Source organism: Heterodontus francisci, chromosome X, assembly GCF_036365525.1.
Source record: "Heterodontus francisci isolate sHetFra1 chromosome X, sHetFra1.hap1, whole genome shotgun sequence".
NCBI lineage: Eukaryota > Metazoa > Chordata > Chondrichthyes > Heterodontiformes > Heterodontidae > Heterodontus > Heterodontus francisci.
The window spans coordinates 16,339,653-16,354,325 of record NC_090421.1 but is presented as its reverse complement, the minus strand read 5'-3'; the positions used below and the strand labels follow the sequence as shown (position 1 = coordinate 16,354,325).

At 42.3% G+C, this 14,673-nt stretch overlaps 1 protein-coding gene across 3 annotated transcripts in view; it reads left to right on the top strand.

The window, feature by feature from the left end:
- Positions 1-14,673, top strand: part of spryd3 (SPRY domain containing 3) — a 312,897-nt gene that overhangs the window by 132,360 nt on the left and 165,864 nt on the right. For all 3 annotated transcript variants that reach the window (XM_068025007.1, XM_068025008.1, XM_068025006.1), the window contains exon 7: positions 6,358-6,507. In XM_068025007.1, coding sequence (XP_067881108.1) covers positions 6,358-6,507 — 150 coding nt within the window. The remainder of the gene's footprint in view (positions 1-6,357; positions 6,508-14,673) is intronic.

The window sequence follows — 14,673 nt, the reverse complement described above, 5'->3', positions numbered from 1 at the left end:
TACACTTGAAGGATGAGGGTGACCGTACTGGGGGCAGGTACCTTTTTATCTACAGTACCATGTCCTAGAATAGCACATGTTTTCTTATTGTAGAATCATGAAAAAACAAATGGAAAATAAACTTGACCCGTCAGCTTGGATTCATGTCTTTTAATGGAGCGTAAAACTGTTCTAACCTGGAAGCTTTTATTCTTGAAGTAGAGGTTGTAAGGCTAACAAAAGAGTAGAGCTTGCCAGACCTGCAGTTTGCCTGCACAATGTGGCTTTCATTATACATAGGATTGTGTCAAACAGGGTACACAACTTTCTTTTGATATGTTGCGTAGTTTAATTTGGCTGCGGTGTTGATGGAAAAAGTAAAAAACACAATGAAATTAATAATTTGAGAATCTGTGCGGAAAGGGTTTGCACAACACATCGCTAATCATATATGGCCAAGTGTTAACTCATTGTCCTCACCAGAAGATCTGTTCCAGTGGTGCCCATTCTATTTGGTGATCAGAAAGTTTCCTGCTACAGGAGAAAAGGGGATGATACAAGTGGTTCTTTGCGGGCTGTCACTTCAAAAGAGACAATTATACCTTTTTTATTCAATCAGAATGTTCCAGCATAAAGGCAGACTATTGGACACAACTCTGTGCCAGTGTTTTTTTTTTCACATGAGTCACCCAGTCTAATCCCCCTCTCCTGCTCACTCCCTATACCCTTTAATACCCAACCCAGTCTAATCCCACCCAGTCTAATCCCACACGCTTCAATATCCAACCCAGTCTAATCCTACACCCTTCAATATCCCGCACCGTCTCATGCCACTCTCCTCACACCCTTTAATATCCCACCCAGTCTAATCCCACTCTCCCGTTCACTCTCCACACTCTTTAATATCCCAGCCTCCCCTCTTTCCCCCCCACCTCCCCCCCCCCCCACTCAGTCTGATCAACTCTCCTGCTCACTCCTATCCTTGACTATTCCTGTTTCTAGTAACTCTCTAATTCCCTTTGAAATAATTAATGGTCTCTGCTCCAACAATGATATTTGGCAGAGAATTCCACATTCTAACCAGCCTCCATGTAGATAACCTTTTTCTGCCCTGCCCTTTAATTATTTTTGTGATTAGTTTGAGTTTGTGGCCTCTCATCGCTGTCTCATCGACCAGTTGAGACAATCTCATAATTGGGTCACTCCTGACTTCAGCTCCAGCTGCAACTTCTCAGGTCTCTCTTCTGAACTGTGACCCCTCATTCCTGGCAACCTCCCAGCAAATCCACACTGCACCTTTTGTATTGCTTTTGTAGCCTCTTGTTTTGCTAAATAAATTTGATATAGTTATTGACACACTCATTGGAAAAAACAATCTCGCTTTATTCTTCTAACGCTTCTCGTATTCCTAACATGTTAGAAGAAATAGTTTGTTATCTGACGTGGTTTTTCTTTCTTTCAGTCTTGCTTAATTTTGTTGACTTCTGTATCATTTGTTCTTCCTGCTGACGGTCTGCTGCTCTCGCTACTGCCTGTTGTATTCTCTCCTATTTTCTTTCTCCTTCGTCTTTGTGGCCATAACAATCCTTGCTGCTCTGAACTTTTGCTGTTTAGTTCTTCCTAAATTGCAACTGCTCCTCCCTGAATCCTCACTGTGTTGAAACCAAGACTCATTGCTCCATCTTCTACTCTATCTCATTCTTTTCCAGTGTCTCAGAACTGTGGGACTCCTTACCTCCCTCAGTCTTCCCTCCCCAAGCTTAGTGTCTAGTCACTAATTTCTGGTTGATCTCATTTTTCTTTAGTTGCGGTGGGGTCCTGCACTGTGGACCTTGGGTTCTAAAATTTTTGAAAATCCTGTTAAAAAATCTATTGAAAGAGCATGTACCTTGCTAAGATAAGCCCTGGGTTTGTGCCAGTGGACATGAGATGTAAAAGAGCAGTATTTGTGCTGCTTTAAGCATGTATTTTATGTCCAATTTCTAGGCCTGGCTGATGAGTTGCAGTTTGGATCTGTGGTTCATGGTTCTGCTCCCAGTAAAAATCCTGAGTGCTGCCACTGTACAGGCCAACCAAGGAAACTCAGAAAAGAACAAACACAACCCTCAAAAAGTTGATGATTGAACAATCACCAACTCAAAAATAGCCCGACATAGGCTGGTGACCAGGGCCACTGCTTTATAGTAGCTGAATAAGTGAAATCCTGTTTTTATTTCATACAGTTCCAAGATTTTCATTGTTTTGTGAAATGTGATTCCAATTTGGATTGGTTTGCTGTGAGAACAAAACCCAGAAGTCTTGTTTATGATGTGAAAACAAATGGTTATATTGAGAGTGTAGTGGGTTATGAACTTGTTGCAACTTAAGGTCAATAAATCTACCACTTGTAGGGGAAAGACACATTCCCTCATTGATTTCTAGATCCATTCCTGTGTAATAATGTATTTTTGTGAGCACCAAAGGCGCAAGGTCTCATTTCTAGGGGATCGAGGTGCACAACCCCCTCTTTCTTTCCCTCACCTCTCCTCCAGAAACATTGATTTTTTTTTAAAAACATTTGTTCTGGTACATTTTCCAGTGTTTTGAATTGTACATTCAGCTTTTGAAGTCAAAAATTATACAATGGAAGGGTTACAGGTATTTTAAATATAAGGTAATTGTTACAGATTATAATTGATTCTTGGTTTTTGTGTGTCTGATGAATCCGGATGCTGGTTCAATTGAAATTTTCAAGACTAAGATGGATTTGATGGATTTTTGTGAGTTAAGGATATCAACAGATATGGATCGAAGGTGGATAAATGAAGTTGAGGCACGAATCAGCTGGGATCTAATTGAATGGCAGAATGGGCTTGAGAGGCTGAATGGCCACCTCCAGTTCTCGCATTCCTTGTAGAAAGTAACACAGCACAGTGCTGCTCATAATATAGGAATGATTTACCAACAGCTTCTATTCATGTAGTGCTATTCCTTTAACATAGAGGAATGTCTCAAGGCACTTCACAGAGATGTGGTTGGGGACAAGGGCAGTGAGCCATTAAAAAGATTTGGAAGGATGAGTTTTGAACAACTTTTGAAAAGATCGAGAGCAGGTGGATGGGATAAATTTCATAACCTCAAAGACTGATTGTTAATTATATGTTAATTGGGTATTTAATTGTATTCAGGTGTTGAGCATTAACTGGGGATTCACCTGTGCTCATATACATACACACATATATATAATAATATATATAGGAGCAGACTGTGATTATTGGATATGTAATGTGTCTCATGTAATGTGGCAGGAAAAAAGACAGAGGCGCAAGGGGAGAGCCAACTGTGCAACAGCCCCAACAAACAAATTTCTCTGCAGCACCTGTGGAAGAGCCTGTTACTCCAGAATTGGCCTTTATAGCCACTCCAGGCGCTGCTTCACAAACCACTGACCACCTCCAGGCGCGTATCCATTGTCTCTCGAGATAAGGAGGCCCAAAAGAATGTGTCTCTAAATAAAAGCTTGTAAATGTGTAAAGACTTCAACGGCACCTTCCAAACCTGCGACCTCTACCACCTAGAAGGACAAGGGGCAGAAAATGCATGGGAACGCCACCACCTGCAAGTTCCCCTCCAAGCCACACACCATCCTGACTTGGAACTATATCACCATTCCTTCACTGTTGCTCGGTCAAAACCCTGGAACTCCCTTCCTAACAGCACTGTGGATATACCTATACCACACGGACTGCAGCGGTTCAAGAAGGCAGCTCACCACCACCTTCTCAAGGTCAAATAGGAATGGGCACAAATGCTGGCCTAGCCAGTGACACGTCCCGTGAAAGCATGAAAAACAAAAGCTAGGCTCTAGTTCTGTCCTTCACCCCCTGGCTATCCGATTTATAACACACAGGCCAATGGAAAACTACAAACTGCCTATGTCATTAGCATGGAGCAATGCTTCCTGACCTCAGATTGGGAGAATCCTGCTGAGATTGACGGTCTGCCGCAATCATAAACACTATGCAATACTTTGGGGGTCTCGTTGAAGCAGAAAATGATTTCACTGAGGTTGACAGGAGATTCACATAGTTGCCATCCTTAGTCACCTTTTCCAGCCCCTGTTCATGCTGTTGGTGTGGATGTCTCAAAAACACCTGATTTCACATCTATTGAGGTTGCCCCTTAATCTAATCCGATTCACCTCTTCTGTGCATGTGTGATGATTGTCAACTATGTTGTACTCATTGATAGGGCAAGAAAAGTCTAAAGCCATGCTTTTTGATTTTGTCATTAGTTATACATTTTAAATGCATTATATTCACAAATGTTAACTGTTTAAAATAGATCCCTCACCCCATTTAAATTGGTGGAAGTCATTTCAGTAGGTTGGCTGTTGTATATTAAATGAGGTGGTTTCTTCCTTTCCAATACCCTTCACACACTGTTGGGCTTGAATATTCCAAAATGGGGCAGGACTGTGGTGGTGACTGCCCCTTCAGTGCATTTTAATGTTCATGATCTTGTGTGGGACACCCCTTCCTCCCATACAGTAGAAAGGTCCTGGCCTACCCACCGAACTGCAGTCCATGTTCCCTGAGTGACCTTTCTGCTTCGTTCCCCAGTTTTCATACTTTCTTTGAAGTAAATGAAGCCATAATTGAGGGAGACTAACAAAATGATTGTGAAACGTCAATCCAGCAGTATGCAATATAGAAATTTGAAATAGCCAGGTATTTCCCTTAGTAATGGACGTTGGGCTAATGGACTGGTCATGCCTTTTATAATCTGCATGACAGCATATTGGATTAAAAGAAAACTGACAAGTATTCTTGAATTCCAGACTATTAAAGGTATACTGAGGAGCCTTTTTATAACATTGTTTAAATCCAACATTGGTAGGTCTACAAGTGGAGGAGCTGTTTGTTTGAGTTGAGCAGAACTGTAAATGTTACCAGGTTTAGTAGTACACAGGTATGTAGTGCAAAAGTTGTCCCTCTTTGACATTGTTCTGTGGTGCAATGAATTCCTTTTGGTATATATAACTAGCCTGGGGATTTTTCTTTAATTCTGTGATGTTATCAGACTGCAGTGTGATAGGAAAAATATGTCCTGATGTGTTTGTGTTACTGTTGGAAATCTGCTGTATTTTGGTACTTTGTGGTGACAATGTCTCAGTTACAGCTAGTTGTATCGGATGAAAGTGAGAGCGCCAATCCTTTATGCTAATGTTTAATTGGGAGACGGTCCAATTATCTTTTTTAAATGTCCTTATGGATTCATGGACTCAATGTTCAGACCAGCTGTGTGGCTCTAGTAGTGGGGCCAAACTGACCTGGCAACTTTAATACTTCAACCTGAGCAAGATGATTTGTATGAGATGAGGAACTGCTGTAAACTAAGGATCACTCTCCTGCCATGTGCATTCAACTGCTAACTTTTAAAAAATTCTTTTATGGGATGTGGGCATCACTGGCAAGGCCAGCATTTGTTGCCCATCCCTAATTGCCCTCGACAACTGACTGTCTTGATAGGCCATTTCAGAGGGCAGTTAAGAGTCAACCACATTGCTGTGGGTCTGGAGTCACATGTAGGCCAGACCGTAAGGTCCAAGTAAGGAACCAGATGTGTTTTTATGACAATTGGTGATAGTTTCATGGCAACATTACTGAGAACTAGCTTTCAAATCTAGATTTTTATTAATTGAATTTAAATTCCACCAGCTGCGGTGGGATTTGAACCCGTGTCCCCAGGGCATTAGTCTGGACTACTGGATTGCTAGTTCAGTGACATTACCACTTCCCCATGAAATCCCCTACTAATGGTTGCTAATGGTTGTATCGGTAAATGACCCTCCCAGTATGATGCCAAGCTACACAGCAGAAAAGGCCCAGGTGTTGTCCCCAGTCTCTGCTGTGTTAGTCTCAGACAGGGCAGGGGTAGGGACAATCCAATAGGCCTCAGTTCCTCCCAAGCTAGGGAGCAGTAACCTCAGCCTGTCCTGCTCCTTATCACCATTCAGTGACACCCGATTGGAAAGTGCAAATGTGTAGTTGTGGGTTGAGGGCAGGATCATACTGCTTGTAATGGGTTGCTAATGCTCATAATCTGGGCTGTCACGTAGGAAATAGCTACTTGAATAAAGCAGCAGTGAGCCTGTGGAACTGTACCCCAGCAGAGGTCAGTGCCTTCAGAAGGTGGAAAAGGAGATAATATTGGGAAGGTGGTACTGTGGAGTGCTTGAAAGGGGCATTTTTAAAAGCTTCCTATTTGAGGCTCTGTATTCTGTCAAAATAACAATTAAGTGGAGTCTGAATAATTGTCTTTGGTTTGCTGATTGTCTACCCTAGGTTAATTTTCCTTTTTGTCCCTCCCTTTCCTCCCTCCTTGGCTTGTTTCTAGCTATTAGAATATGTTGGCAAAGGGAAGAGCATCATGGATGTCGGTCTGGCACAAGCAAGGCATCCCCTCAGCACCAGAAGCCATTACTTTGAAGTAGAGATCGTTGACCCAGGTGAAAAATGCTACATTGCCTTGGGACTGGCAAGAAAGGTAAGTGGTACAAAAAGTACATTGTATATTTTTTCTACTTTAATGAATATTTATGCTAATGGAGGTTAAGAGGTGTCAGTGCTGGAGAATGGAACAGCCAGTGTCAACACCAAGTATGGCCTGGTCCTATCAAGCTCCCTTTACGCTGCCCCTATGAATGTGCTTTAACTACAGCCTCAGAAAATCAACCCAAGGGCATCAATATAAATATTTTCCATTTCCCACACCAGCTGTCCTCATTGCCTTTCTGAGTGATGTTGCCAATTTAGCACAAAAGCATTTTTAAACTAATCCCAGACATATGACTGACTTCCAACCTAAAATGCTGCTAAACGAAATGAAATAGAAGACTCTTGGCACTGGATAGTCAGTGTGTTACTCCCAGGCACTTCACCTGGCTGGGCATTTTTTTTGTACTTTTGCTAAAGGAATCCAGGCTGTGCAGTGGTGAATACTACTGTACTATTTAATATGGTGGGTCAGCAGTAAGCACATATTGAATTTCTACCAGTTATCTTAAAACTCTTAATTCAACCTCTGCTCTCCAAAAGTACAAATTTGACAACACATCTAATATTTGTTTCAGCTCAGTACATCGACCTGAGGAACTGAATGCCCAATAATTTACAAAAGATGTTCCCTCTGTTAAATGAGGTTCACTTTATGTCGTCTCTGGGTGAATGATTTTTGCTGTCCATTGAATGTACCATATTGCTGGATATTTCTTGAAAGGATTTTGTAAATGATGGGTGTTGGAGTCTTTTCTTATTTATTTCTATTTAAAGATATTGTTGGCAAAGTTTGTTTGAGTTGTTCATGCCTGAACAGCGAGCAGATTTACACTGTGGTCTTGGTAGAATAGTTCAGCCAGGATTGATTCTATACTGGAATTTCAGGGTACATTGTAATCTCTGGTATGTAAATTGTTGCTTTAATTTTAACAAAAACTACATACATTGGTGTATATATCGACCTCAGGACAGACAAATGGCATGAAGGGAGAACATAGTGCAGTCCATCTACATAAAGAAATGGTGCCAGTTGTTAAATTCCAGAAAGCTTGTTGTGGAAGGATAATGCTCGAGCCTATATTTACTCAGTTTCACATTTATTGTGCAGAGTAATATGTAGCTCCTCACTCAAAACCCTCCACCAGTCTCAGTGAGTATCTGCTTATAAGACCCCAATTAACACCCCTCACCTGCATATAATCAAACCATTGACACACAATTAATAGATTTACACCAGTCAACACCAATCCGTGCAGCTTCAACTGCAGAACACATTTGAATTGAAGGAAATTTCTGGAATTTGATGGTGTATTAAGTGTTCCTGTGAGTAAGGTCTGATTGGCTGACAGGGTCGTAAATCAAAGGGCATGATTGATCACTGGCCTTTTTTGAGTGATCAGTCACTAAATAAGTGATTTTAGTTGTTCCAGTGCTTCAGTGAAGATGATGCTTGTAGTTTGATGGTGGCTGAGCCTGTGATGTGTGAATATGAGCTGCCTTTCTCTCATCACTTGCTCAGGTCCTACACTGCAGTTTAAAAAAATGTGATGCTGAAAGCTGCTGCTTAGCTCTGTCATGTTCCTGTTAGCCATCAGTTTGTTTTCATTGCATTTTGACAAGTCTTGGGTGCAGCCAGCATGGGCGATAGTTCGAGTGGGGCACACACCACAGAGTGAGGTGGGAACAAACAAGTGGCATGAAGGGAGAATATAAAACTTAAATAAAGAATGTAAACCTAACCACAACTTAACTATCATCTATAGTAAGAATGGCCGCTTAGGAAGGGACAGTGATATGCAGAAGCTGCAGGTTGTGGAAATTTCAAGGATCTGGTGTTGGCTCAGTCAAAAACATCTGCGAAAAGTGTATGCATCTGAGGTTATTTGAGTTTAATATCTCAGATTTTGGGAGTGGAACTGGAGACAACCTGACACATGAGGGAGGGAGGTTTCTGGAGCAAGAGTTTTAGAGGGTAGTCACCCTGCTGGAACATGGAGAGCTGGCAGTGGTAGAGGAAGGAGTGGTGACTCTTCACAGGGCAGGGTAAGTGAGGGGGTGTGGTGCAGGCTCGAGTAGCAGCACCCAGAGCCCATTATCCTCTCCAAGTTTGGAGCATTGGCTTTTTTTATTTTATTTAGAGATACAGCACTGAAACAGGCCCTTTGGCCCACCGAATCTGTGCCGACCAACAACCACCCATTTATACTAATCCTACATTAATCCCATATTCCCTACTACATCTCCACCATTCTCCTACCACCTACCTACACTAGGGGCAATTTACAATGGCCAATTTACCTATCAACCTGCAAGTCTTTGGCTGTGGGAGGAAACCAGAGTACCCGGCGGAAACCCACGCGGTCACAGGGAGAACTTGCAAACTCCGCACAGGCAGTTCCCAGAACTGAACCCGGGTCGCTGGAGCTGTGAGGCTGCAGTGCCTCACTGCGCCGCCCATTCTGTGGGGAGGTTGAGCAGGTACATCACATGGATTGCAATGGCACCCCAAAACATGCAAATTAGCAATTCAATTAGGGGTTCAGTGGTAATACAAGGCTGGGTAGAGAATTTGACACTGTCTTTCTGCACTCCACATAGTGTCTCCCGGACTATTTATTGCTTCCCGGATGCTTGGATTATTTTGAAAAGACTGGAAAATATTGTTGCAAGGTTAGCAAGAGGTGTGCTTTATGTGGGAGCCAAGGGTAAAGGAAAGGAAAGGCCTGACATCCTGTATGGTGTTTAGAAAACAGGACCTCAAGGATGGTAATCTCTGGATTACTCCCCCAGCCATGTGATTTGAATGGGTGAGGGTCAAAAGATTAGGGAGCTCAAAGTGTGGTTTAAAGGGATGGTGTCAGGAAGAGGGTCTGTGTTTTGTGGGGCATTAGCAGCAGCTCTGGGGAAGGTGAGAGCTATTCCACAAGTGGTGGGCTACAGCTGAATAAGAAAGAGGCTAATGAACTAAACTAGAAAGGAAGGGGACAGAGAAAATCGAGACAATCCGAAAGATAAACTGTGGAATGTAGAAATAGATGAGCTAAATGTAGAATTAAAAAAAATACTCTGCAAAAAGGAAGTGCATGTAGAAGGAATAAAGGTGGAAAATCAAATCAACCTGTTGTAAACAGGAAAAAGACTAAGATAAAGGTGTTACCTTGGGCAAAATCCTCAAGGGAAAAGGAGTAGCTTTAAATACAAGCTTTAAAAGACAAAGAGCCTGTATTACAAAACTACAAGTGTGGGAAGTAAACAGGGGGCGTTAGAACCAGTGATGTCACAGAAAGATATGGATTCAAAACATGAACAGAAACTTGGCTTCAAACTGAGCAGGAGTGGAAAATAAACACATTGGGTGTAATATTTTTAGGAGGGCTGGAATAGGTAAGAAAAGCGGAGGAGGAGTGACAGTATTGAAGGTGGGAAAACCTGCTATATGTAGAGAGGACTGATGTACACAAGAAGTTCAGACAGTGTCAATGTGGTTGGAAATTCAAGGTAAAAAGAGATTGTTACATTACTAGGATTATACTCCAGACCTCCTAACTGTGGAAGGGAAAAATGGAGGAGGAAATCTGTAAACAGAGTAAGGGAAATATTAAAGTTGTTGTTCCAGGAGATTTTAATGACCTACTCATTGACGCAGGGAGGGAGTAAAGAGAACAAAGGGGATGAAATTCCTGCAGTGTGTACAAAGTATCATAGATCAAGTAAAATCTAAAAGTTTAGAATATGGATTGAGCATGAACACCAAAAACAATGGTAGTTAGAAGGAATACATTAGAAGAAACCAGAGTGAAGATTGAATTGGATGGTGTCACACTAGAACAAGTAGATAAGTTTGTTTATTTAGGACAAATGATGACAGAAGATGGTAGATGTGATGCCAAAGTCAGAAGAAGGTTAGAGAAAGCCAGAAGTAATTTTGTGAAGATGAAGGATGTGTTAACAACAAGAAAGCTCAAGCTTTTAACAAGGAAAAACTCACTAGATGCTACATTCTATCCACTTTCCTGTATGCCTCAGAAACCTTGACAAATAAAGATCTCTGGAAGAAAATAGAGGCCTTTGAAATGTGGGTACTAAGACTTAAAAATCCTTATTGAAGAGATGCTTGAAATTGCAAGAACAAAAAGAACTCTTTAAAAAGTGACATCCAGAAAAGAAAATGTTAGTATTTCGGCCATTTGATCAGAGCTGAAAAGCTACAGAGATCACTTCTAGAGGGCAAAGTGGAGGGCAGCAGAAAGAGGGGTTGGCCTAGGCGTAGTTGGATGACTGACGTCACAGAACACTTGCAGACGAGCTACAGTGGATGTGTGAGGATGGTACAAGATAGACGAGTGTGACATACCATAACAGCAGACCTCCTGCTAGGAGTAGCTACCAGCAGCAGGGGCAGGACTCCTTCCTTGAGCAATCTGTCCATAGGCTGAGAAGGGGAAAGGCAGCGCTACAGCAACTTGTATTTATATAGCACCTGCAATGTAATAAAACATCCCAAGGTGCTTCACAGGAGCCTTATAAAATAAAATATGACTGAGTCACATAAGAAGATATTGGGTCAGATGACCAATGGGTTTCCTCCGGGTGCTCCGGTTTCCTCCCACATGCCAAAGACTTGCAGGTTAATTGGCCATTATAAATTGCCCCAAGTATAGGTAGGTGGGAGGGAAGTATAGGGACAGGTGGGGATGTGGTAGGAATATGGGATTAGTGTAGGATTAATATAAATGGGTGGTTGATGGTCGGCACAGACTCGGTGGGCCGAAGGGCCTGTTTCAGTGCTGTATCACTAAACTAAACAAAAGCTTGGTCAAGGAGGTAAGTTTTAAGGAGTGTCTTAAAGGAGCAAAGTGAGGTGGAGTGAAGAAGAGGTTTTGGGGAGGGAATTCTAGAGCTTAGGGTCCAGGCAGCCAATGGTGGAGCGATTAATATCTGGATGCTCAAGGGGCCAGAATTAGAGGTGCGCTGGTATCTCAGAGGGTTGTGGGGCTGGAGGAGATTACAGTGGTGAGGCCATGGAGGGGTTTGAAAACAAGGATGAGAATTTTAAAATTGACATTGTTTAAAGGGGAGCCTGTGTAGGTCAGCAAGCAAGGGTGATGGGTGAACTGCATTTGGTGCGAGTTAGGACACAGGCAGCAGCGTCTTGGATGACCTCAAGTTTATGAAGGGTAGAATGTGGGAGGCCAGCGAGCAGTATGTTAGAATGTTCAAGTCTGGAGGTAGTAATGGCATGAATGATGGTTTCAGCAGCAGATGAGCTGAGTCGGGAGCGGAGACTCGCAATGTTAGAGGTAGAAATAAGCAGTCTTCATGATGGCGCAGATATGTGGTTGAAAGCTCATCTCGGTCAAATATGGCATCAAGGTTGCAAACAGACTGATTCGTCTCAGACTGTTGCCAGGGAGAGGGATCGCTGGATGTAGTTATGAGTGATGAAATCAGATAGATGACGTGAATATGGTGAATACTTGGGGAATAGTGGACATAATTTAAGGTCTAAGGTCACAAAAAGGGAAAGGTTAATACAAAAACCAAGGGGCGATTTTTCACAAGATGAGTGAGTTAGCTAATGTGAACTGGAAACAGAAATTGGCACACAGGAGATAAACACCAATAAAACTGAGAATATTTTCACGTTTCTAATAGTGTGGATAAATAATGTTGAAGAAAAGGGCATCTGGGGGCCTATAGGTATGATTTAAAAAGATTCAAATTAAGAGAGATTATGTGAAAATAAAATAAAAGGTAAAGGAAGCAAGGAGGGGTATGAGGAGAGCATCTGAAAATGATAAAGAACAGTATTGTACAAATATATCAGTAAAAAGGGAATTGTTCAATGTGAGGTGGGCCCGCTGTGAGGAGAGGATCGTGACTTAGTAGAGGATAGATAGAAACTGGCAGGGATACTTGACAAGGACTTTGCAGTGTTAACAATAGAGCAGGATCTGGGGAGGAGGAAAATCCTGAATTAGTTAAAAGTAAGATGACAGATATTACAATAAATAAAAGGCAAGTATTAGAAAAGTTTGTTAAAGGAGGACAAAGTTGGAAACCACAACAAACTGGAGGGAGGAATGTGCTTGACGGATTCATCAACCACAAGGCTTGGAAGGCAAGACTGAACATATTTGATATTATGAAGTGACCAGATTGAAAACCATGGCAGCAACATGTCTTTCATATTCCCAGTTATCTTCTCTATCTAACTCCACGCCCATCTTGCTACTTGCCAGCTGCCAGGCTGCTGCTAATGCTGGATTGGAACTGTCTGTCAGCACGCAAGGTTGACTCCAGCCATTTTATCGACTTCACAGAACTTGGTGTTTTAGCTCAGGGTTTGTCAGAATGTGAAATTTAAATGTATATTTGATCGTTTGAGTAACAAAAGTTTCAAATGATAGCTGATGGATTAAATCATAGCCCTCTGCTCACTCCATAGTAATGAAGTACAGTACTACCTGATTTCTTTATAAATAGAACAGTTGATGACAAAATGCTTTGGTGTTCTAATGCACCGCGCCACGGGTATTATGCTATCTGGATGTGAAGCCACAACTGCTGGCACTCCCCTTTCCATTTATGGCTTTCCAGTTCAGAAGCTGCATTTTGCCATTACTCTCCAAGCAGCAAAAGTTCTCAAACAAATCTCAACTTCGGCATGGTCATTTATAGCTTGTAAATCTTTGGTGACGGCACTTCAGTTCCTGAAGACTTGTGAACTGTATCACTGGACCACAGGGAGATACCTACTTGCACTGCACTCTGATACTGCACAATCCTGTCAGAATCGAATCAACATTGTCAAAAGTATCTCATGTTATTTTGCCAAATTAACAGTTTGAGGAGTGTGAAGCTTGTCTCCAACTTCCAGGAGGATCCTGTTGGAAAACATGAGAATGCTGGAAAGGGATCATTGTAGACAGGGTGGATTTCTACGCGCCATGATTCAAATGTTCTATTTAGGTTTGCATTCAAAATTTGAAAACGCTCTAGATCAGAGAAGTTCATCCAGTATCTGAGGACATAGTCATATTCCCAACTCCCCTCATTTATCTTAACTTCCTTACTTCCTTCAGAACATAGTCACTCCCAGTCATATATATTCCTATGTCCATCCATTGGGCCACTCCAAAGAGCAGGCTTCTAGCTCCACTTTACTTCTCAGACCCTACAGTCAACCTGTCGGACAAATATTTATCCATTACCCTCTTAAAATTTATAACATTCTCTGCTTCTGCCTTCCTGGGTAGGTTATTCTACATATTCAGTACCCTCTGCATGAATTAATTCTATCCTAACTGCTTATTCACCATTGATCTCCTTCCTGAATACCAATCCTATCTTTTCTGAATCTAACATCCAGCTGTTTGTTACACGAGTCCAACCACCAGGCCTCACCTACCCTTCCCAGTAACCCTGTTCCTGCTGTTTATCACCCTCAGTGTCTGTCCTACACCTCTCCATCACACTCTGAGCCCTTTGCCTGCTTGTGCTGCTAATCTGGTGTATCTCCAGGTATAGTGTCTCTGTTGCATTAAGTATGTAATTTATCTCTAAGATAAAGGCTGATGAGGACATTCCTCACAGTTATACCCAGACCAGGAATAAACCTGGCTGCTCTCCTAAACTGTTTCCAGGGGCTGGATTCTCTCCACCTCTACCCAACACCCTGTGACCAGAACTGTGCCCTAAACTCCAGACGTAGCCTGACCAAGACAATGGGCAGCTCCAGCAGAGACTCTCAGCTAGTTATTAATCCCCATCCATGTCACACCCTGGATACAAACTTGCCACTGGCTCCATTCCCCTCCTTCGCCACTATCAGGAGGAATCAGCCATCCCTAATTTGGTGTCCTGATCCTCTCGGCTTTAAACTCCACATATGGTCCATCGACTTAATTCTGGACATCCAACATTGCCCGCTTCAGCCCCTATCTCGGCTCGTATTGCTGAAACCCTCTTAACATACCTCAATACGCCTCCAGACTCGACTATGATGTTGTTCTTGCCAGCCTCTCATCTTCCTCCCTGTATAAATTCCAACTTTTTCAAAGATTTGCTGCATATATCCATCCTGCACTAAATTCTGCTTTCCCATCACTCCAGTCCTTGGTGATCTACACTGGATCCATGTTCACGCAACACA